General features: G+C 58.8%; 1 protein-coding gene across 1 annotated transcript; it reads left to right on the forward strand.

Annotated features, from left to right (window-relative positions):
- The first annotated feature begins 12,954 nt into the window (after positions 1–12,954).
- Positions 12,955–17,030, forward strand: LOC116779933 (G2/M phase-specific E3 ubiquitin-protein ligase-like). Its single transcript, XM_032674446.1, has 14 exons — positions 12,955–12,997; positions 13,095–13,186; positions 13,272–13,373; positions 13,530–13,654; positions 13,732–13,894; positions 13,982–14,088; positions 14,303–14,416; positions 14,549–14,687; positions 14,824–15,674; positions 15,772–15,865; positions 15,952–16,053; positions 16,352–16,465; positions 16,565–16,683; positions 16,817–17,030. Exons 1-10 carry the CDS (start codon positions 12,955–12,957, stop codon positions 15,800–15,802), a joined length of 1,767 nt encoding a protein of 588 aa, XP_032530337.1. The 3' UTR covers positions 15,803–15,865; positions 15,952–16,053; positions 16,352–16,465; positions 16,565–16,683; positions 16,817–17,030.
- Positions 17,031–24,220: the final 7,190 nt, after the last annotated feature.

Consider the following 24,220-nt stretch of genomic DNA (forward strand, 5'->3'; position numbering starts at 1 on the left):
CCAACCAAGCCTTTGCTCTCCTCCTGCAGCCCATTGACGCCAGTGGCGAACTCTGCGAGTTGGTAAGTCCGGGAGTTGGGGGCACCCAGTGTAGGAACTGGAGGGGGCACTTTGGGCCCCCCATCCCTTCCTGGCACTGGGGACACCCCAGTGACCAGTGACGTCTCCTTGTCTCTCTACAGGCAGGCGTGATCGGTGACCCGGTGGGTACCAGGGCTTGTGCTGGGCCCAGACCCTCCCCTCTGGTGGCCACCACCCTCCAGGGCATCCCAGTGCTCCCCAGTCCACCCCAGTGTGCACCAGGGAGGCCCTTCCTCAGGGACCCCACTCTATTCCCACACACCCCAGTCCACCCCACCACACACACACAGGGCATCATTCCCACACCATTTCTTCCCTTCTTTCTCCTCTAATCCTTCCCCTTTCCCATTGCCCACGACACTCGTGTCCAGAAATCCCCTTCCTTGACCCCCTAGTCCCAAAGCACATCCCAATACCTTCCAGTTTTCTCCCCTTCCCCATTTCTCCTGCTCCCACCCCTGCCCTGCTTCATTCCCTGTGTCCCCTCTACTGGAATCCCTTCCACCTCACCCACATCTCCCACAGTCCCATCCCTTCCACACCCCAATGCCCATCCTCTGGGGTCCCCAATTCCCCCCACTTCACCCCCTTTGGGTCCCCTCCTCCCCCCTCCACCCTCCCTGCAGTCCCTGAATTCCCCTGGCTCTCCTTGTCTCCATCCCCACCTGGGCCCTGCAGGAACAGGGATCCCGGGGGATACTGGGTGCAGTGGGGCTGGGGGGAGCAGAAGGGATTTTTCCCCTCAGACCAGGGCCAACCATGGGCTGGGGGGGCTGGGGACACCCGTGTCCCTCCCCCAGCCCCACAGGGGCCAATCCTGTCTTTGCTCTCCGTCCCCAGCCACTTGCAGGAATAGGAGGAGCTGGATGTCTCCAGGTAAGTCCTGGAGTTGGGATGTCCCCAGTGTGGGAAATGGGGTGAAATGTAGTCCCTCCATCCCCTCTGGGACACCCCAGTGACCAGTGACACGTCCCACTCTCTCTACAGGGAGACATCAATATCCATCCAGTGAAGAGGCCTGAGGTGGGTACCCCAAGTTCTGCTGCGCCCAGACCCTCCCCTCTCAGGGTCACGACCTCCCCCCCAGCATCCCAGTGTGACCCAGTACATCCCAGTGTGTCTCTAACCCTGCCTTTGTCCACAGCCCCCCAAAGTTGACCTGGGGAAGCTGCTGCGCCAGTGACGCTCGGCTGCCTCTCTGCATGTCCAGGTGAGAAATATCGGAGGGTCCTCAGCCCCCCAAAGGAGCCTGGCAGGGCCCTGGGGGGTCCCTGAGCCCTCTGCAGTGGGCAGAGCTTGGGGACAGCAGAGGGACACGCAGGGGGCTGTCCCTGCTCCGTGTCCCGGGGCAGTTGGACAGAGCTGCCCCCAAGCCTTGCCTTGCACTGGGGGCTCTGCAGACCCCCAGGGTCAGCGGGAGGGCAGGGAGGGGCTCGGGGAGGTGTCAGAGCATCCCGGGCTCAGGGGCTCTGGGGGCCACATGGATCTCAGCATCCAATTCCCTTCTCCTGCCCCAGCTACCTGCAGACAGATGGGGTGGGGACAAGGCCCCTCCCATGTCCCTGTGGACACCGGAGGTGACGTTTGGGGCTCTGTCTTTCAGGACTGGAAGTGGTGGTGACACCCGTGTCCTGTCCCCCTCCAGCGGCATGAGGAGATGATCATCCCTGGAGGACCCCCCTGATCCCCTGGGTGCCCTGGCAATTTCCCTGCAATAATCAATAAACCCCTGCAGCAAAACAAATGCTCTGTGTCTGTCTGTGTGTGTGTGTTCCCACATCCACAGGTGCCTTCCCGTGTCCGTGTGTGTTCCCACATCCCCTGGGGCACCCGGTGGTTTGGGGGCACAGCGGGAAACAGGGTCTGACTGGGGCTGTCCAAGCACCGTCCCCAAGGAGCACAGCTTGGTGTCGGGGCAGGGGAGGGTCAGGGACAATCAGCCAAGGCCCCTCAGTCCTTCCCTGTGCTCTGGGAGGGATGGGAAAGGGGATCAAAGGAGCCAGTGGGTGTCAAATGCCCCCAGATCTCAAGGGACAGGCTCGCGGCTGAAGGGATGGAGAGCAGCCCTGCATCCAAGGCCATGGGGATAGTGGGGGATGAAAAGCAGGATGGGAGCAGGAAGGGGTTTCTAAAGCTTTTAGGAGGGTCAAAAGGGGGCCAATCACAAGTTCAGGGGCACAGAAAAAACAATCAGGTAAGGGGTCAACAGCCAACAGGAAGGGGTTAACAGGGACCAATAAGAAACACCTCAGAACACTTTCCCAGGACACCTTCTATGAAAGACAAGTACCTCACAGGGGGTGTCGGGAAGAAGAAACAGTAACCTTGCAGAAAATACAAAAAGCCATTTTGAAACCTGTTTAAACCACATTAAAAACTTCTGTTTCTATAACATTTGAGCTGTTTTCCTCTTTCTCCTCACCAGTCCATCTCTGACAGGACTTCTTCCATCCTGCATATGGCAAATCCATTGCCACAGAAATGGCTTGGGGGGATTCCCTTGCCAGCCCTGGCATCTCCTGCAGCTCCATGGGCTCCTCAGCACAGCAAAGACACGCACCTCTTGGGGCACTTCCAGAGGAGGCCACCCAGGGGATCCCAGGGCTGCAGCACCTCTCGGATGGAGACAGGCTGAGAGAGTGGGGGCTCTTCAGCCTGCAGAAGAAAAGGCTGTGGGGAGACCTCCTTGGGGCCTTCCAGTACTTCAAGGCAGCTTCTTACAAACATGTGGGCAAAGGGTTCAGTAGGACAGGGGGTGAGGGAGTTAAACCAAAAGAGGGGAGGTTCAAACTAGAGAGAGGGAAGAAACATTTGATGATGAGAATGAAACACAGGAAGACATTTGCAGGGAGGTGGTGGATGCCCCATCCCTGCAAACATTCAAGGCCAGCTTGGATGAGGCTCTGAGCAAGGTGATCTAGGAAAGATGTCTCTGCTCCCCCTCCAGGGGATCCCCCACCCTGTGCTCTTGGCTACCGGAGCGATGGGCAGCTCTCAAAAGATGCAAGTGCCCAGAGAGCAGAGGGAACACACAGGACCTTTGTTAGCAGAGACATCTTCAGGTGAGGTGGGAATCGTTTGGATCAACATACTCAGGCTCCACTGTTTTGCCTCTCTGTGGTTGCACAGAACTGTCAGAAGAGACCGATAACCACGAGGTGCCCCAGTGTCACAGGGTGCCTTTGGGTCCCTGAGGCCCTGCATTGTCACGGGCTCCTCCTTGCCATCCAGAGACCAGGAAGTGTCAGAGGTGCCCCAGGGCACCAGGAGGTCCCGCAGGGTCAAGGGATAGCCTTGATTCCATGTGTCCCTGGAGTGTCACAATGTCCCCGTGGCTCCAGGAGGCCTCGCTGTGCCACAGAGGAGCAGCATTGGGGGTGGTGGGAAGGGGCAGAGGCAGCAGAGCCCAGCACAAAGCGAGTGGCTCCAGGCACGGTTTCTCCCACCCGCCGGGAGAGCGCAGGGGCAGGAGCCCTTTGCTGGGTCTGGCTCCCGGCGCTGCCGGTGCTCGGTGGCTTTGGGGTCTGACAGGAGGAATTATTGCTGTGGTGGTGGGTGGCAGAGGGGCTGTCACCAGGTCCAGTCACAGGGCACAGACAGCAGGTGTAGTGGGTTGGCCCTGCCTGGATTCATGAGGCAAGAGCTGGCAGAGGTCACTTCCTGATCACCTTCACAGGCAAAACAGACTCCAAGGGGGGATATGAACTGATGCCGAAAAACCTTGGAATGACAGAACTGCTCAGAGACTTGGCATCTTTAAGCAGCAAGGCATTTGTTTCTTCAGCGTTGGGAGCAAGGCAGCTCCCTGACCTTCCTGGCCTTGTGGAAGACCCCCCTCCTCTGCAGGATCCAGTCTGGGGGTGGGGGGGCTTGGGGGTCCCTGGTGGATGTTGGGGGTCCCAGGGGGGTCGGGTTAGTTTGGGGTCCAAGGGGTGGTTTGGGGCGCATGGGGGGGGGTTCAGGGGGTGTTTTTGATGGTCCCCCTGACCTTCCTGGCATTGTGTAAGACCCCCTCTCCTCTGCAGGATCCAGTATGGGGGTGGAGGAGGTTGGGGGTCCCTGGTGGATGTTGGGGGTCCCGGGGGGGTTGGGGGTCCCAGGAGAGGTTTGGAGATGCCAGGGGTGGTTTGGGGGTCCCGGGGGGGGAGGTTTGGGAGGATATTTTGTGGGTTCCCTGACCATTCCAGACCAGGTGCTTGAGGCCGTGGCGCAGGCGGGGAGGGGGGAGGGCCCAGGGGGGTCCCCGTGACCCCCAGGGCCAGCGAGGAGCTCCACTGTGGGTTCAGGGTGTCGATCTGCACCTGGGTGATGTCACCGTGACATCACCGCGACACCATCGACAACCGCGGTGATGTCATCGACAGCCGCTGTGATGTCATCGACACACAGAGTGATGTCATCACACAGCTACCCCCAAACGTCAGTGAGTTCCCCTGTGATGTCACTATGTTCCCCTATGACATCAGCACACTCCCTATGACATGAGCACATTCTCCTGTGACATCATTGCGTTCCCCTATGATACCACCGTGTTCTCCCATGACATCATCACATTCCCCTGTGACATCACCACGTTTCCTATGACATCCGCACACTCCTCTATGACATCATCACATTCCCCTATGACATCACCATGCTCCCCTATGACATTGCCATCTTCCCTATGACATCACCATGCCCTCTATGACATCACCACATTCCCCATGACATCGCCATCTTCCCTATGACATCACCATGCTCCCTGTGACATCACCATGTTCCTCTCAGACATCACCACGTGCTCCTATGACATCCCCATGCTCCCCCATGACATCACCATGGTCCCCTGTGACATCACTGTGCCTGCTATGGCATCACCACATTCCCCTATGACATCACCACATTCCCTATGACATCACCACATTCCCTATGACATCACCATGTTCCCCTATGATATCCCCATGCCCCCATGACCTCACGATGCCCTCATGACATCACCACATCCCCTAATCCAGTCCTCCCCAGTTCCCCCTAGTCTCACCCAGTCTCTTCCAGTCACTTCCCCATCCCTCTCAATCCCTCCCAGTCCCCCCAGTCCTCCCCAGTCACTCTCAGTGTCCCCCAGTCCCCCACAGTCCCCACAGTGATGAATGTGATGTCACAGGGGAGCTTTGATGTCACAGGGGAACTTTGATGTCACAGGGGAGATGTGATGTCACGGGAAGGGTGTGATGTCACAGGAGAGAACTGATATCACAGAAAGGATGTGATGTCATATGATGAATGTGATGTCACAGGGAGGATGTGATGTCACAGGGAGGATGTGATATCAAAGAGGAGGATTTGATGTCACAGGGGAACTGTGATGTCACAGGGGAGGTGTGATGTAACATGATGGATGCAACATCACAGAGAAGGTGTGATGTCACAGGGAGGACATCATGTCACAGGAAGGATGTGATGTCACAAGGGAACTGTGATGTCACAGAGGAGATGTGATGTCACAGAGGAGGAGGTGACATCACAGGAAAGCTGTGATGTCACAGGGGAACTGTCATGTCATAGCGGAGATGTGATGTCACAGAAAGGATATGACGTCCCAGAGGAGGATGTGATGTCACGGGGAACTGTGATGTCACAGGAAGGATGTGATGTCACAGCAAGAATGTGAAGGATGTGATGTCACTGTGGTTTTCCCCCTGGAGTTTAAAAAATGGTAACCCCCGAGGGGGTGGTGTCTCTCTTGGTGTTGACCCAATCAGCACTCCTGCAAAATTAAACATATCACATCAGACTGGGAAAGGAGGATGATGCAGTTGTTGGAGAAGAAGTGACTATGTTCTGAAGCCATGAGGAGAGGGGGCAGGAGCCCCACTGGGGGGCCACGGCCCCCCAGCCCCCGACTGGGGTCATAGAAACTATGGCAGAAAGCCAAGGAGATCAGAAACAAGCATGCAATTAAGCAGAGAGACAGAGAGATGTCTGAAGGAGAGAGAGAGCCGGCAACAGAGCAAGACTAAGCTCTCCAGAGACAGAGTTTGGGGTAAGAACTGAATCCAAAATTCCCCAAAACCCCTCTGAGACCTCCCAGAGAGGAGGAGGCGGTGGACTCCCACTTGAGGGGAGTCTTGGAATGCAGCAGCACCGGAGAGAGAGGAGCTGAGAGCTCGGAGACATCCCGGAGCTGGACTGGGACAGGCAGAAGGAATGCGGAGGAGGGCCTCGCCCCCCCGCTGCTGCCCAGCTGGCAGCCTGAGACAGAGCACAGGAGCTCTGATGGACCGCTTGAGGCAAAGACTTTCAACTGAAAGCTGCCCTAACGTTCTGACTCAGGGGAGCTTGAATCCCCTGAGGAAAGGGACCGTCACAAAGCCCCTGGCACTTCCTGATATAACATGGTGAGGCGAGACTGTTCCTGCTATTGCAACCCACGGAAGAGAGAGAGAGACCTTCGATTGGAGTCGAAGAGCCGAGAGGGGTGAGAGGAGACCCCTCTGGTGTCTATTGGAAAGGGATCCAGCTACAACAATCCAGCTACAGCTGCGGTATGGAAGAAGAGAGACACTGCTGCTCATGAGTGGAAAGGATCTTTTGTTTCTTCCCTTCTGAACGTTTATTGGAGAGAGAAGAGATTTGATCCAATGTAAATACTGATTTCTCATAGGAGAGATAGTTAGGATTATGTATATGATGTATTATAATAGTTATTTGTGTAGTGATTGTGATATAATTCCCTTGATCCCATATTGAGTCTTGCGTTGTGTCTGGGAAAACCATCTCACACTGGGGTGAGATGTGGGAGGGGTGCTTGGATCCGGGAATTGGATTCTAGGGGTCTCAAAACACGACAGTCATAGAGGAGGATGTGATGTCACAGGGAGGACGTGATGTCACAGGGGAGTTGTGATTTCACAGGAAAGATGTGATGTCACAGAAGAGGATGTGATGTCACAGGGAGGATGTGATGGAACAGGAAAGATGTGAAGAGTGTGATGTGACAGAAAAGGATGCGATGTCACAGGGACGATGTGATGTCACAGAGAAGGATGTGATGTCAAAGGAAGTATGTGAAGGATGTGATGTAACAGAGGAGGATGTGATGTCACAGGAAGGATATGATGTCACTGAGGAGGATGTGATGTCACAGGTAGGATGTGATGCCACAGGAGGATGTGATGTCACAGAGGAGGATGTGATGTCACAGGGACGATGTGATGTCACGGGTAGGACGTGATGTCACAAAGGAGGATCTGATGTCACAGGCACTCTGCGAACAATGTGCTGTCACAGAGGAGGATGTGATGTCACAGTGAAGGATCTGATATCACAGGAAGGATGTGGCGTCACAGGAAGCTGTGATGTCACAGGAAAGATGTGATGTCACAGATGAGGATCTGATGTCAAAGGATGTGAAGGATGTGATTCACAGAGGAGGATGTGATGTCACAGCAGAAGATGTGATGTCACCGGGACAATGTGATGTCTCATGTAGTACGTGATGTCACAGAGGACGATGTTCCCCAGTCTCTGCGGGCAAGGCTGGCACTGACCCCCTTCTTGGGGCACCAGGACCCCGGGGTCAGGGAAACAGGGAGCTGGGAGATAAAGGGGCTGACAGGCAATGGGCACAGCCGGGTGACTGGGATCTCCAGTCTGGGCAGGCACTGGGGAGCACTGGGCAATGCTGGCCCTGGCACACAAGGGCTGGGCCCAGGGAAGTGCTGGGGTGGTGGCAGTGCCCGGCTCCAGCCCATTTGCGGGCACTGCAGCCCCCAAGTGATGCAGGCCCAGCCACACCCTCCCCGAGCAGAGCCCAGAGGGGCAGATGCCCTTTGCTGGCCCTGCCCCTGTCCCAGCTGGGCACACCGTGTCCTCCCGCATCAGCCGGGCCCCACTTTGCTGAGCTGGCCCAGGCAGAGGGTGCCAGGGCCTGGCAACCCAGCAGGGCTCTGGCTCCACACTGGGCTGGTCCTGGGACACAGCTGCCCCAGTGCCCCCGTCCCCAGGGATGGCCCTGTCCTGCCCTGGGCCCAGTGCTGGCCATCTGTCTAAGAGTAGGCCACTCTAAACAAACCTACGTCCTGAGGACCTCGCTGCCACCGTCCAAGCTACCTCGGCCCCAGCAGATAAACCTTAGGATTAAAGGGTGGGCTCAGTTCAGCGCACACTGTGTCTCACCTAAAATATCCATTGTGCAGGCTCGAAGGCCTTACCCACATTTGCAAAGCCCTGTATCACCAGTGCGCTTGTAACAAATGTGGGTGGAGACCTTTCCCAAGTCTTCGTTCGCGAAGACTGGCCATGATGAGATGAGGGGATTGAGTCCATCATCAGTACATTTGCAGATGACACCAAGCTGGGGGGGAGTGTCGATCAGCTGGAAGGCAGGAGGGCTCTGCAGAGGGACCTGGATAGGTTGGAGAGTTGGGCTGATTCCAACGGGATGAGGTTCAACAAGGTCAAGTGCCGGGTCCTACCCTTTGGCCACAACAACCCCCTGCAGCTCCAGGCTGGGGACAGAGGGGCTGGAGAGCAGCCAGACAGAGAGGGACCTGGAGGTTTAGATTGACAGGAAGCTGAACAAGAGCCAGAGTGTGCCCAGGTGGCCAAGAAGGCCAATGGCATCCTGGCCTGTATCAAGAACAGCATGGTCAGCAGGTCCAAGGAAGTGATTCTTCCCCTGGACTCAGCGCTGGTGAGGTCACAGCTGGAGTGCTGTGTCCAGTTCTGGGCCCCTCAGATCAGGAAGGACATTGAGGGGCTGGAGCAGGTCCAGAGGAGAGCAACGAGGCTGGGATAGGGACTCAAGCACAAGTCCTATGAGGAGAGGCTGAGGGAGCTGGGGCTGTTCAGCCTGGAGAAGAGGAGGCTCAGGGGAGACCTCCTCACTCTCTACAACTCCCTGACAGGAGGTTGTAGCCAGGTGGGGGTGGGTCTCTTTTCCCAGGCAACCATCAGCAAAACAAGAGGGCTCGGTCTTCAGCTGTGCCAGGGGAGGTTTAGGTTGGATATTATAAAGAATTTCTTTACAAAGAGGGCAATCAGCCATTGGAATGGGCTGCCCAGGGAAGTGGTGGATTCTCCGTCCCTGGAGGTTTTTGAGACTGGATGTGGCACTTAGGGCCATGGTCTAGTAACCACAGCGGTAGTGGATCAGGGGTTGGACTTGATGATCACTGAGGTCCCTTCCAACCCAGCTGATTCCATGATTCTATGGGAACACACACATGGAGATGGAAACACACACATGGAGATGGGAATACACACATGGAGACGGGAACACACCCATGGAGATGGGAACACACACATGGAGATGGGAACACATCCATGGAGATGGGAACACACACACGGAGATGGGAACACACACGTGGAGATGGGAACACACACATGGAGATGGGAACACACACATGGAGATGGGAACACACACGTGGAGATGGGAACACACACGTGGAGATGGGAACACACACATGGAGATGGGAACACATCCATGGAGATGGGAACACACACACGGAGATGGGAACACACACGTGGAGATGGGAACACACACATGGAGATGGGAACACACGCACAAGATCAAGCAGAGTAGTTTTGCTGAAGGGATTTATTGATCATTCAGGGGAAATGCCCCTGGGCTCGGAGGGAAATCAGGGGGTTCTTCCAGGGATGATCATCTCCTCATGGTGCTGGAGGGGGACAGGACACAGGTGTCACCACCAGTCCTGAAAGACAGAGCCCAAAATGTCACCCCCAAAGTCCACTGCAACACGAGAGGGGCCTTGTCCTGACCCCTCTCCCTGCAGGCACTGCTCACCTCAGACATCCAGGGATGCAGCCACATCTCACCAAGAGGACCCACCACCTTCTCCACCACAGGGGGCTGGGGACAAAGGCAGGGTTAGAGACACACTGGGTGCAGTGGGATGTATTGGGAGCCTGGGGGAAGAAATGGGATCCTTGGGGGAGGTGCACTGGGGTATATTGGGGCAGACTGGGATGGCCGGGAGTGTCATGGCCATGTGAGGGGAGGACCCGACTCAGGCAGAACTCCTGGTACCCACCTGAGCCATCTTCAGGATCCCAACGTCCACTAAATGCAGCTGGAGAGAGACCAGGAGCCCTGGTTGGTCACTGGGATGTCCCTGGTGCCAGCAAGGGATGGGGGGACCAAAGTGTCCCCCAGTTCCCAGACTGGATGCCCTCCAGTCCCCCCGGCCCACTCACCTCCCGCAGATCATTTTGGGTTCCTGCCAAGAGTGCCTGGGGAAGGAGAGCAAAGGGTTGCTCAGGATTGGCCCCTGTGGGGCTGGGGAGGGACACGGGTGTCCCCAGCCCCCCCAGCCCATGGCTGCCCCCGTCTGAGGGGGAAAATCCCTTCTGCTCCCCCCGCTCCCACTCCACCCAGTTTCACCTCCAACCCCTGTGCCTGCAGGGCCCAGGGTGAGGATGGAGACAAGGAGAGCCAGGGGAATTCAGGGCCTGCAGGGAGGGTGGGGGGAGGTTGGGGGGGACCCAAAGATGCTGAACTGGGGGGAACTGGGGAGCCCACGGGACTGGGATTGGGGTGTTGAAGGGGCCCTGTGTGGGATGCAGGGGAGGGGAAAGGAATTCAGGTGTAGGGACATGGGGACTGCAAGGGAGAGGCTTGGTGGGGACAGAAGGAGGAGGATGGAGGAGGACAAAAACGAGGGGACTGGGAGATGGTTGGGAGTGGAGAGTGAGGCAAGGAATGGTCTTGGGAGGTACCGGGGCAGTGACCTGGGTGAAAGGCAAAGGTCTGAGGGGAAGGATGGAGAGAAAAGCTTTGGGAATGATCAATGGGAGGATGTTTGGGGACCCTGGGTAGGACACAGAGCAGATGCTGGGAAGGAGATGCCTGAGGGGACCAAAAAGGATGGGATGGGAGGCCCAAGGGGTGGGATTTGGGAACACCATTAAAAGCGCTGGAGTGGCGGCGCTCGGGCACGAGGGAGAGCCCGGGAAAAGCGTCGGGAACATTCTGGCACTGAGGGGAGTGCGGGCTCCGAACTTGGGCACTGAAATGATCGTGGGCCCGAGTGGGGGAGGGTCCCGGGCAACGCAGCGCAGGAGAGGACGGCGAGCGGCGAGTGTCATGGGTTGGGCTTCACTGCCCTGGAGGCAAAAACTGCCCCGTGTGCCATCCAGAGATTTCCCATCGACCTTTCCCCAAACCTGCCAAGTGGGACAGGACATCAGAGCTGCGCTCTGCCCAGACCCCAGGAAAGAAACCCCATCCCTTCCAACCAGCTCAGGGAAAAACATCCGGCTCCCAGCAGCTCCACAGAGGCTCCAGCACAGGAGCCTTGTCCCCCAGGCACATCTGTGGACTGTGCCCTGCCCAGAGCCCTGGGGCTGCCTGTGGAAGCCCCGAGGCTGCGGGATTTGCAAGGGGTGGCCTTTAAAGGGCTCTCCCAACCCCAAGCCTTCTACCCTTCTACGGCTCTAATCTGCGCTGCAGCGTGGTACTTACACAAGGGGCAGCTATGTCCTGTGCTGGTTTAAAATCTGCCTGCCAGCCTGAATTCAGGCAGCGAGACAAAGACCCAGCTACTGGATTTTTTTTGCTATTTACTAGGTGCCTCTGTGCCCAATGCTTGAACCTGCCCAGGACTCGCTGGACGGCAGCAGAGCCTTGTGGTGCCTCAGCCACTCCTCCCAGTCCCATACCATCAGCAAACGTGCTGAGGGTGCTCTCCGTCCCTTCTGCCAGGCCACTGGGCAACCGGTCAAACAAGGCTGGCCCCAGCACTGAGCCCCGCGCTCACAACTCTCTGAGCTCTGCCATTCAGCCAGGTCTCAACCCCCTCAGTGTCCACTCATCTAAGCCACACTTCCTGAACTGCCTGTGAGGGTCTTCTGGGAGGCAGGGTCAAAAGCCTTGCTGAAGTCACGGCAGACAACAGGCACTGCTCTCCCCTCATCTAGCCAGCCAATCGTTCCAGCCCAGAAGGCTAGGAGACTGGTCAAGCATGATTTTCCCTTCCTTTTATTCCACAGGCTTAGAGATGACATGCAGCATGAGCTGTTCTGTCCCCTTTCTGGGGATGGAGGTGACCGTATTGGGCCTGTCATTTCCTGGGTCCCTCTTGCTGCTCTTTTTGAAGACTGGAGTGATGTCGGCTTTCCTGCAGTCCTCAGGCTCCTCTACTGGGGAATCAGCATCCCTGATGTGCTGGCAGTGTTCCCTGTGCCAGGGGCAGGAGCAGAGATTTGCCTTGGCCAGGGCCAGAGCCCTGGAGTGGCACTGCCTGAACAGCCCTTTTCGTGCAGAGTGGCTGCCCAACAGTCCTCGGTGGCTGCCCCAGGGCCTGGCATTTGACCCTGCGCTTGCTGCAGCAGCAGCAGCCGCCCCGGCTCTGTGGTTACCGAGGGCTCGGGACCCGCTGCGGAACCTCGGTTGCCAAGGGGCCGCCTCACACTGGGTGGTGGGGGCTGGGGCCATCCCTGCCCATATTTCAGGTGCAGGGTGCTGATGTCACAGTGGCCACTGTGACCCGTGGGGCCAAGGGCACAAAACGGGACTCTGGGCTCGGGCCCAGTGTCAGTGTTACCTGACAACGAGAGGAGAAGGAAGAGGAGGGACAGTGCTGCCCAGGGAGAGCCTCAGAGCTTGGGGCTCTTGGCCTGTGCTGCAGCTACAGTCACCTCGCCCTTCTCAGACTCAGTGAAGGAGCATTTTGACGAGACTGCAGTGGATAGGAAAAAAGGAAGAGAAGGCGGACAGAGACAGGAGTCAGGGGCAGTAGGGGAGCCCTAACCCCCCGGGCTCTACCCCTCTGTTGCAAACGCCTCTCGCTTCTTTTGCACAGACAGTGGAGGAGCACCTGGAGGAGACCTCGGTGTTCCAAGAACAGGGACTCCCTGCTGACCGTCACCATGTCACACAGGGAGGAGGAGGCCCCCAGAGGGAGGGAGCCAGGTGAGAGCAAAGTGCCCCCCTCTCAGCCTGGCAGAGGGGCTGTCGGGGCGGGTAGCACAGGTGCCATGCCCGGGGCCATTGTCTCTCTCCCCTCCAGCATGCCTGCTGTGTCAGCAATCAGAGGCTGACCTGGACATCTGTGGGGAAAAACTCTTCATACATGGGCTCTGTGCCCACGAGTTCTGCCTGGTGAGTTGCTCTGTGGGCTCCCTCCACTTTTTGACAGGCAGTCCCTGCCACTCTCTCCTCATCAGTGAGTGTCATTTTCCTGCAGTTTTTTGCCACCAACTTTCCTGACCGCCCGGTTCATCGAGGAGGACTCTGGTGTCTTCCCTCATGGGAGATCCGAGCTGTAGTCTCCCTGGCGGCTCAGCAGGTGAGACCCTGACTAGAGTAGGGAGATTTGTGCCAGGCAGGGTTTGCTGGAGCTTAGCCCAAAACCCGAGCAAGAAAGTCCAGCCCTTCCAAGCAGTTCTGGGAGAAGGAGGAGGCCCTGAGGCTGCTGCTGATGGGGTTACTCTGCTCTTTCCAGATCTGCTGCATCTGTGGCCAGAGAGGGGCCACCATTTCCTGCTGTAGAAGAAACTGTGACCTGAGCTTCCACCTGCCCTGTGCCAAGCAGGGAGGCTGTGTCACCCAGTTCTGCAGACCATTCAGGTACCTGCTGTCCCTTCCTCACCACCACCAGGGAAGGGCCCAGCACTTCTCTCCTCACCCACCCCTTTTCCCCCCAGGGCCTTCTGCCCCGCACACAGCCCAGAGCAGGCAGTGGAGGCGACACCAGAGCCAGGCACCCAATGCCTCATCTGCTTGGAGCCTGTGGAGGACAGAAAGACCTTCAACACCCTGGTGTGCCCAGCCTGCAAAACCGCCTGGTTCCACAGGGACTGCATCCAAGTAGGAGTGGTTCTGTCACCCTGAGGGGCACAGCAGGGGCTCAGCAGCACCAGGGCCTCACTCTTGCTGCTTGTGTTTCTCCTGCAGGGACAGGCTCTGCATGCTGGTCGTTTCTCCTTCCAGTGCCCCCTCTGCAGAAATGATGAGGCATTTATAAGAGATATGTTCACCGTGGGGATCCAAATCCCCTTGAGGTTGGTGTCCTTCTGCCTGGCTCACAACACAGGGGGTGCAAGTGCTGTGCTGTGCCAGGGCCTACCCCAGCAGTCCTGGCCCTGCCCTGGTCCCTGAGTCCTGGGTTCAGCTTCCAGCAGGAGCTGCAAATGGCACAGGGGGAAGGGCAGGGACACCCTGCACCTGCCTGATGCCAGGGCAGAGGGAGTTCATCAGTTTTCCTTTTCCCATCAGACCACCATCATGGGAGGGCTTTAATGCATTCGATGAGCTGGGAGACAGACACAGGCACTGTGATGCCAGTGAGTGCCTTTTTCCAGGAGGCAGGCACGAGGCAGAGGAGGAGGGGTAAGTTGCCAAAGCTGCACCCCAGGGCTCTGCAGGGCTTGAAGCAGAAGGACCCAGGAGAAGAGCTCAGCCAGATAATCCCACGCTTTGGACACTTTGTCCTCACCTCCATGAATCCGTTTGCTTCCCCAGGCCCTGGCAATTGCTCCTGTGCTCCTCCTGTGCTGCCGAGGGCACTCACAGACGCTGCTCTGGCCTGAGGAACAGCATAACCAGATGGGAATGTGATGGCTGTGCTGGTCTGGGCACAGGTAACAGGCAAAGCACCCTGGTGACTGTGGGTCAGGCAGTGGGTGCCCAGGGTGGGTTTGGCGGAGCCTGTCTGCTCCAGGAGGGCTGGAGGCACTGCTCTGGCCTATCCTGGCCCAGGTCTGGGGTGGCCTTGACATTCCTACTTCCCCTCACAGGCTCCCGAGATGAGTCAGAGCTTGCTGGTGTCAGCGTGGCCAGACAGTCAGGATTGGAGCCTTCTGATGGCTCCAGGGAACCCGAGACCGTCAGCCCCAACACAGGCAGCCTGGTGCTATCAGGGCTGTCTCCCAGTTCTGCACCACTGGAGACCATCAGCCCCAGCCCCAGCATCCAGGTGCCATCCCCTGGATCTTCAGCACCACAGACCAGCAACCACCATACCAACCCCCAGGCAACATCGGAGCAGTCTCTGCAATCTCCCTCACAAGAGACGAGCAGCTCCAGCCCTGACAGTCAGGCAACATCGGGGTCATCCCAGAGCAGCTTCCCAGCAACTGAGGACAGCAGCTGCTCCAGCAGTCAGGGGCCTGACCGCCGGCAAAACCACCCCCGTCGGCAACGTTGGGCCCAAAATCCACACCTTCGGTCCAGAAGTCCCCTGGACAGGACTCATGTGCCAGCACCAAGTCCTGGGAGGCGCAGGCCCAGGCAGAGACCATCAGGGACATCCCGCAGGCAAAACCGCTCCCGCCTGCAACGTCCAACCCCAAATCCATCCGGCTGGTCCAGAAGTCCCCATGGCAGGACCTGCACACCAGCACCAAGTACTGGGAGGCGAAACCCAAGGGAGACAGCAGCCAGGACTTCCCAAAGGCAACACCACTCCCGCCAGCAGCGTCGGACGCCGAACTCATCCAGCAGATCCAGAAGTCGCCAGGACAGGAGCCGTGTTAGAGCACCAGGTGCTGCCAGGCGCACTCACCGGTGGGACGGTGAGACAGGGACCCACCGCTGACACGTCCCATGTCACACAGGGAGGAGCAGGCCCCCAAAGGGAGAGAGCCAGGTGAGAGCAAAGTGCCCCTCCCGCAGCCTGGCAGAGGGGCTGTCGGGGCGGGCAGCACAGGTGCCATGCCCGGGGCCATTGTCTCTCTCCCCTCCAGCATGCCTGCTGTGTCAGCGATCAGAGGCTGACCTGGACATCTGTGGAGAGAAAAACTTCAGATAAATGGGCTCTGTGTCCACGAGTTCTGCCTGGTGAGTTGCTCCGTGGGCTCCCTCCATTTTTTGACAGGCAGTCCCTGCCACTCTCTCCTCATTAGTGAGTCTCATTTTTTCTACAGTTTTTTGCCAGCCACCTTCTTCAGCACAATGATGGTCAAGTAGGACTCTTTGGCTTTCTCCCAAGGGATATCCTAGATGTAGTTTCCTGGGTGGCACAGAAGGTGAGAGAGCCTGACAAGAGCAGGGAGATTTGTGCCAGGCAGGGTTTGCTGGAGTTTAACCCAGACCCCAAGCAAGAAAGCCCAGCCCTTCCAAGCAGCTCTGGGAGAAGGAGGAGGCCCTGAGGCTGCTGCTGATGGGGCTGCTCTGCTCTTTCCAGAGCTGCTGCATCTGTGGCCAGAGACGGGCCACCATTTCCTGCTGTGAAACAGACTGTGACCTGCAGGGAAGGGCAGGGACACCCTGCACCTGCCCGATGCCGGGGCAGAGGGAGCTCATCAGTTTTCCTTTTCCCATCAGGCCACCATCATGGGGGAGCTTTAATGCATTCGATGAGATGGGAGACAGACACAGGCACTGTGATGCCAGTGAGTGCCTTTTTCCAGGAGGCAGGCACGAGGCAGAGGAGGAGGGGTAAGTTGCCAAAGCTGCACCCCAGGGCTCTGCAGGGCTTGAAGCAGAAGCACCCAGGAGAAGAGCTCAGCTCCTCCATGAACCCGTTTGTTTCCCCAGACCCTGGGAACTGCTGCTGTGCTCCTCCTGTGTTGCCAAGGGCACCCACAGACACTGCTGTGGCCTGAGGAACAGCATAACCAGCTGGGAATGTGATGGCTGTGCTGGTCTGGGCACAGGTAAAAGGCAAAGCACCCTGGTGACCCCGGGCCTGGTGCCCCTGGGCCTGGCAACGGGTGTCCAGGGTTGGCTTGGCTGAGCTTGTCTGCTCCAGGAGGACTGGAGACACTGCTCTGGCCTATCTTGTCCCAGGCCTGGAGTGATTTTGGGGTCCCAAGCCAGGAATTGCGGATCCCATTCCCAGCAGGACGCTCCCACCAGAATACTGGGATGCTCCCATGGGAACACTGGGATCCAGAGGGTCGGGAAGGAGGGATTTTCCCGGGATTCCCCCCTACTCGTGGTGGGCGATGAGCAGCATCATGGCCATGCCTGCCAGCAGCTGCAGCAGCACCGGCCCCTGGCCGGAATTCCGCAGGATCTTGGGAATGACGGACACGGTGCCCAGGGAGATGAAGCCGCCGGCGGTGAAGGGAAGGATCCCGGAGCCCGCAGCCGCCCCGGAGCCCTCGGCCAGCAGGGAACAGGCGGCACCGGCAACCGCGGCCAGGACCATCACCAGCTGGAGATACATCACCTGGGGTGGAGAAACAGGGGAACTGGGAGCACTGGGAGGGACTGGGAGAGGGTAATAGGGTCACTGGGAGCACTGGGAGGGATTGGGAAGGGAATGAGGGACACTGGAGGAAGTGGGAGGGACTGGGAAGAGAAGGGAATGGGAGGCACTGGAGGGACTGGGACCACTGGGAGGGACTGGGGGGACTGGGAGTCCTCGGTCAGCAGGGAACGGGTGGCACCGGCAACCGCGGCCAGGGCAGTGACCAGCTGCAGACACATGGCCTGGGACACGGATAATGGGGTCACTGGGAGCACTGGGAGGGACTGGGAGGAGGTTAGAGGGGTAAGAGATGGATTGGGAGGGACTGGGAGCAGGGAACAGGCGGCATCGGCAACTGCGGCCAGGGCCGTCACCAGCTGGAGACACATCAGCTGCGAGGGGATAACGGGGTCACTGGGAGCACTGGGAGCACTGGGAGCACTGGGAGAGGGATAATGGGGTACTGGGAGGGACTGGGAGGGGATTAAAGGGATAAGAGATGGATTGGGAAGGACTGGGAGGCATTGGGAGGGACTTGGGGCACTGGGAGGGGGTTACAGGGATAAGAGATGGATTGGGAAGGAGTGGGAGGGACTGGTGGGACTGGGAGCAGGGAACAGGCGGCGCCGGCAACCACTGCCAGAGAGGTGACCAAGTGGAGACACATCAGCTGGGAGGGGATAACGGGGTCACTGGGAGGGACTGGGAGGGGGTTACAGGGGTAAGAGATGGATTGGGAAGGACTGGGAGGGACTGGGAACACTGGGATCCATCAGCCAGCAAGGAACAGGTGGCGCCTGTTTGGTTTGGTTTAGAATTTGTGCTTTACTTTGCTTTAACAATTTTGACGTTGTTCAAAGAGTGTTTTTGCAGCCAGACCCTGTCCCTGACGACCACGAACCTTTAACCTGTGCCAATTTGTATTAATAAAGAGTGTTATTCCACAGACTGTTGGAGGAAGTCCTTTATAAAGGTGCTGCCAGTTTTGTCAATGCCGGAGTAACTGGTGGAAATATCCACTGAGGGGTTTTCCTTTGGCTGTGACGTGTCAATCCCCGAAAAAGGGCCCTGGAATTCCCCCCACCTCATTGTGGATCTGTTTGGTGGAGGGTTCCTGGGTGGAATATGGGACAGACTAGATGGGACTGACAGGGTTTTGTTTTTCCCTGGGGCACCACCAGACAAACAAATCTCCAAGAGTCGGGTGAATTCCCCTTCCCCCCGTTTCCCGACACACACGGGAATCTGCTGAGGTTGGACAAGACCAAGGTGGTGCAGCCGGGTCAGAGCAACCCCCGGGATTGGTGCAGGCTGGGGGAGGAAGGGATGGAAGTCCCTGCTGGGAGAGGGCTCTGGGGGTGCTGGTGGGTGACAAATGGGACACGAGCCAGCCTGGAAACCCCCCGTGTGCAGGGCTCATCCCGGGGGCAGGGGAGGAGGGGAATGTGCCCCTCTGCTCTGCTCAGGTGAGACCTCAGAGCTGGAGGCAGCACTGCAGGTGGGGTCTCAGCTGAGCGGAGCAGAGGGGCAGAACCCCTCTCCCCTGCTGCCCACGCTGTGGGATGAGCCCAGGACACGGGGGGGTTGTGGGCTGTGAGCTCCCATTGCTGGCTCCCATCCTGCTTTTCATCCCCCACTATCCCCATGGCCTTGGATGCAGGGCTGCTCTCCATCCCTTCAGCCCCGAGCCTGTCCCTTGAGATCTGGGGGCATTTGACACCCACTGGCTCCTTTGATCCCCTTTCCCATCCCTCCCAGAGCACAGGAAGGACTGAGGGACCTTGGCCGATTGTCCCTGACCCTCCCCTGCCCCGACACCAAGCTGTGCTCCTTGGGGACGGTGCTTGGACAGCCCCAGTCAGACCCTGTTTCCCGCTGTGCCCCCAAACTGTGCCAGCAGTGCCAGGGCCTGTCCCTGCCTGTGATCCCAGCACGGACACGCAGCAGGACTGTGACCAAGCTGCCGGAGCACTCAGGCCTTGCACCCACAGCAGGGCTGGCAAGGGGAGTGGGGAGCTGCAAAGAGCAGCTGTGGAAAGAGCAGGAACCCTTGGCCCTGGCCCTGCTGCTGGGCTGGGAATCTCTTCCCTCCTCCTCTGCACAAAGGCACTGCCCCTGCAGCTCCACAGAAGGGCTGAGGAAGCATCTTGGACACACAGGTCACTGCAGGGCACTTGATTTTCTTGAAATACACAGTGATCGTGGCACCTCAGTGTGTCTGTGCACAGCAGTGGTAGGTACTGGTGTAGCAATAGAATGACTAATGACATTCCTTTATGGAAAACAGTTGCACAGGTGGAAAAAAAAAAAGGAATGCAAATATAAAATACACCAATACAACAACAAGAAAATGGACACGTGGTACAAAGCAGTCTGACATCCTGGATGCTGTGAAGAAGAAAAAAGGCACTTCATTGCTTCTGAAAAGCATCCAGTCATTTTCCTCCAGGTATCCTTGAGGTCCTGGTTCCTCTTGGGGTGGTTCAGTGCTGGAGGCACCACCGAGTCCAGAACTGACCTCAGCAGTTCCAGTAGCAGGGAGGAGATGGAGGGGGGCTTCAGGTGGGCAAACCTGACAGTGCTGACAAACAGGGAGACCACAGCCAGGGGAGGCAGGCCCGTGGAAAAGGCTCTAAAAAACCCTCCCCGAAGTTCACTCCCTCTGCTCTCTGCACTTTGGGGTTCTGGGGGTCCCTCCGTTCAGACTGTTGCAGGTCCCTCGTGTTTTGGGGGCCCCCTCTCCGGGGTTCTGCCTTTTCCTGGCTGCTGCAGATGCCGGGAATCCCAGGGGTCCCCCCTCTCGGAGCCCCTCTTTCAGGGGCCGGGGGTCCCCGGCCCCCCCACCCCTCTGTGCTCCCCCTCTCCGCGCTTCCCCTCCCGCCCCCCCAGGCTGCCGGGGGTCCCCCAGCTCCGCTGTCGCCCCTCTCTGCTCTCCCCACTCCGGGGGCCCTAAAAAAGGGGCTCGTCGCGTCCCCCCCGCCGGCACCGGGCTGACAATGGGGGCGGCGGGGCCTGACCCCGCAACACCGACCCCCACCGCGGGGGGGTCCCCGCATCCCCCCGCCCACCTCCCGCCTCTGCCGGGAACCCACCCCGGGATCCCCCCCAGCAAAACCAAACCACCTCCCGGGGACCCCCCGAGCTCCCCCCGAGGGCCATTTGCGGCTCAGCCCCAAACATCCCCCCCAAAAACCCCCCGCACCCCCCAACCCATCGCAGCCGAGCTCCCCCTCCCCGCCCACTCAGGGGGGCGATGCTCCTCCTCTTCCTCCTCCTTTGCCTCTGCCCGCTCCTCCTCCCCCCGCTCCATCCCCCGAGCCAGGAGCTCGCCGGTGAGTTGGGGGGGCCCCGATGGCAAAGGGGCAGAGGGGAAGGAAAAGAGGGGCTGGGAGCCCCAGAGTGAGCGAGAGAGGGGGTGGGTCACTGCCAAAGCAGCGGGGGGGCGACGGGCAAAGGGTGGGAGAGGGGAAGAAGGGGAGGTGGGAGAGCGGCAAAGGGCTTCCCGTGGGGGTCCCTTCGTGTCCCCACAGCTCGATCCCTGGAGAGGAGGGACCCCCGGGCCCCAGCGGCTGGTGGGGGCCGGGATGTTTGTTGGGAATTCCCGGCAGGCCGAACAAAGGCCCCGGCCACGCGTCGGGAACTCTTTGATTGTCCCCAACAGTGGCGGGAGTTCCCCAATTGCCGCCCCCCAAAGGGGGGAGATGGGAGAGGGGGGAAGGCTGGGAGTGTTTTTTGGGGTGAGTGTTGGGGCTGTCGGGGGGCAGAGTGCTGGGAAAGGGGGTTTTGGGGGATGCCAGGGCCGAGGAAAGGGGAGTGCGGGGCTCTGGAGAGGTGGGATGGGGGGTCCGGGGAGATCCCCTGGCCAGGGGTCGGCGGTGTGGGGGAAAGGGAGGTCCTGGGGGTTGGGAGAATGGCCAGAACCCGGGGTTCAGGGGGTCCCCCGTGTTCCAAAGAAAAGGGTCCTGTGGGTTGTGGCAAAGGCAGGCCTGGGGGTGCAGGGGGTAGCAGCGTGAAGGGAAAGCAGGGCCTGGGGGCTGGGAGAGGCGGGCTGGGCGGGCAAGGAGGTTGCAGGGGGGTCTTAGTGCAGAATAAGGGGGTGCCAGGGGGTTCCTGTGGCCAGGAATGGGGGTTTGGGGGTGTCCCAGAGGGAAGGAAAAAGGGGGGCTGTAGAGACTGGGAGAGGGGGCCCAGGGGGTCTCTGGGGTCCTTGTGTCCAGGAAAGGAGGGTGCAGGGGCCTCCAGTGTGAGGGAAAGGGGGTTCAGTGGGTGGGGAGAGCCGGGATGTGCAGGAAGGGCAGTTCAGGGGGTGCCGGGTGTTGAGGAAAGGAGGGGTTGGGGAGTGGGAAAGGCAGGAGTGGGGGTGGAGGGGGTTGCAGGGTGAAGGAGAAGGGAGGGTGTGAGGACTTGGAGAGGTGGGATGGCTGGGAAAGGGGGTGCAGGGGATCCTGGAGCTGAGGAAGGGGGTGAGAGTGCCAGTGTTGGAGAGGAGGTGCAGGGGGGTCCTGATGGGCAGGACTGGGGGTCCAGGGAGTGCCGGGGTGAAGGAAAAGGGAGTCTGGGAGAGGTGGGATGGCTGGGAAAGGGGGTGCAGGGGGTTCTGTAGCTGGGGAAGTGGGTGCAGGGGGTGGTGGTCTGGATAAGGGGGTGCAGGGGGGATCTGGTGTCCAGGAATGAGGCATTCAGGGGGTCCCTGGGACACTCCAGGAGCACCCTGCAGGATAAGGCAGGAGTGGGGAAGTGGGGAGACAGGGAGATTTGGGGGTCAGGGTGGTCCCAGGGTCAAGGAAAGGGAGAAACAGGGAGAGCTGTGAGAACTGGGAAGGGGCTCCAGGGGGTCCCGGGGTGAAGGAAAAGGGGGTCTGAGGGTGAGGAGAGGTGGGATGGCCAGGAATGGGGGACCAGGGGTCCCTAGGGGGAAGGAAAGAGGGGGATGGAGAGACTGGGATGAAACAAAGCAAGACCTGAAGAGTTAACTTAGAATGCATACTCTGAGCAAAGAAACAAAGAACTAAGTTTCAAGGACTAGTGGAACATAACACATACATAAATCTGACACACTGACACAGAGAGAACAGAAAGTAAGAGCACCAAAAATGCTAACACACACAGAAATAGACATAGGGAAGGAACACAGGGAGATAAGGGGAAAGAGAAGGGCCAGAGTCCAGAAACTCCTGCCAAATATCAGAAACTCCTGCCAGCTGGGAGTTCCCCAGCGTTGCATAAAATAATTACCTCACTGCTTAAAGACTAAACCTTGTCTCTGAGCAGTTCCTCTGCGCCTTTTGGGGCACAAATTCGGCATCAGGAAGAGGTGGGATGGTGAGGAAAGTGGGGGCAGGGGGGTCCTGGAGTCAAAGAAAGAGGGGTGTGGGGTCTGGAAAACTGGGTCTGGCCAGGCAGGGGGGCCCCAGGCCCGGAGGAGCAGGAAGAGGAGGAGGAACAGGCGGTGGGGGCTGCTGAGACCCCCGGAGTGGGGAGAGCGGAGAGGGGCGATCCCGGCACCGCGGGACCCCCGTCAGCCTGGAAGGAGGGGGGAACCTGCAGAGAGGGGAGGGTTGGGAGTGCAGGAACCCTGAACTGGGGCCCTGGAGAGGGGGTACCCTTGGGAGCCCTGGGACACTGAAGTGGGGAGCCCAGAGAAGGGGGAGTGCTGGGACCCCCGTCAGCCCAGCCAGGGGGACCCCAGAGAAAGGGGAGCCCCGAGAAGGGGGACCCCCGGGATTTCTGGGACCCACAGCAGTGTGGAGAGGGGGAGACCCCAGAGAGGTGGGATCCCTGAGAGCCCCAGCACCCCAAAGCAAGGATTCAGGGGAGAAGAGACCCCTGGGGCCTCCAAAACCGCCCTCATCCCTAAGCAGGGGGACCCTGGAGAGGGGGGAACTGCAGGACCCCCAGCAGTCCAGTGAAGGGGGTCCCCCAGAATACCAAAGTGGGAAGACCCCTGGGATTCCTGGGACCCTCAGCAGCCCAGAGAGGGGGGACCCCCACTACATGTGGGACCCCCAGCAGCCCAAAGAGGGGGGACCCCCAGAACCCCAAAGTGGAGAGACCTGAGAGGGGGAACTCCTGGAAGGGTTTTTTTGGTCCGAACCTTGGAGTTCTGGGGGGACTTTGACTGAAACTTGGTGTTTAGGAGGCTTTTATGGACACGAGGTGCTCAGTGACTTCTAGAGATTGACTTGGGCAGGAGGAACCCCCAACCCAACGCGCTCAACCCTTGTTTTCCCCCCCCCCATCAGGATTTCTCCTTCCCAAAGCTTGGGCAGATGAAGGAGGCTGCGAGGAAGAGGAAGATGCCGCGGGCCCCCCAGGCAGGTGAGGAGGAAGTCAGTGGCCCTTTGCCCTGTCTTGTCCTGTATCTCCCAGCCCAGCATCGCCCCCGGCTGCAGGACAACCCCGCTGCCGCCGCCGTCCTGCCGGGGCCGGATTTGGGGGGATGTCCTTGGCCTTCCCTCTGGGCCGGAGGCAAATCCCCTCCCTGTCCTTCTTCCTTCCACTCCTTGTTCCTTTTCCTTCCTTCTTCCTGCTCCTTGTTCCTCCCTCTCCTTCTTCCTTATGTTTTTTCCTTTCTCTCCTTCTTCCTTCTCCTTCCTTTCTCTCCTTTCTCCTTTTTCTTTGTTCTGTCTTCTCCTTCCTTTCCATCATTCCTTGTCTCCGTGCTCCTTCCTTCTCTCAGGACCAGCGTGGCCAGCAGGACCAGGGCAGTGGTTCTTCCCCTGTACTTGGCACTGTTGAGGCCACACCTCGAGTGCTGTGTCCAGTTCTGGGCCTTCTCCTTCCTTCCTTCTTCTTCCTTCCTTCTTCTTCCTTCCTCTCCTTGTTGCTTTTTCTTCTTGTTCTTTCCCTTCAAATTCCTTCCTCTCCTTTTTCCTTCTCTACCCTCCTTCCTCTCCATCTTCCTTCTCCTCCCCCTTCCCTCTGGTCCGGAGGCAAATCCCCTCCCTGTCCTTCCTTCCTGCCCCAGGCCCCGAGCTGAGGACGGAGGGCACGGAGGA

The sequence above is a fragment of the Chiroxiphia lanceolata genome, chromosome 33 (assembly GCF_009829145.1).
Source record: "Chiroxiphia lanceolata isolate bChiLan1 chromosome 33, bChiLan1.pri, whole genome shotgun sequence".
Classification (NCBI taxonomy): domain Eukaryota; kingdom Metazoa; phylum Chordata; class Aves; order Passeriformes; family Pipridae; genus Chiroxiphia; species Chiroxiphia lanceolata.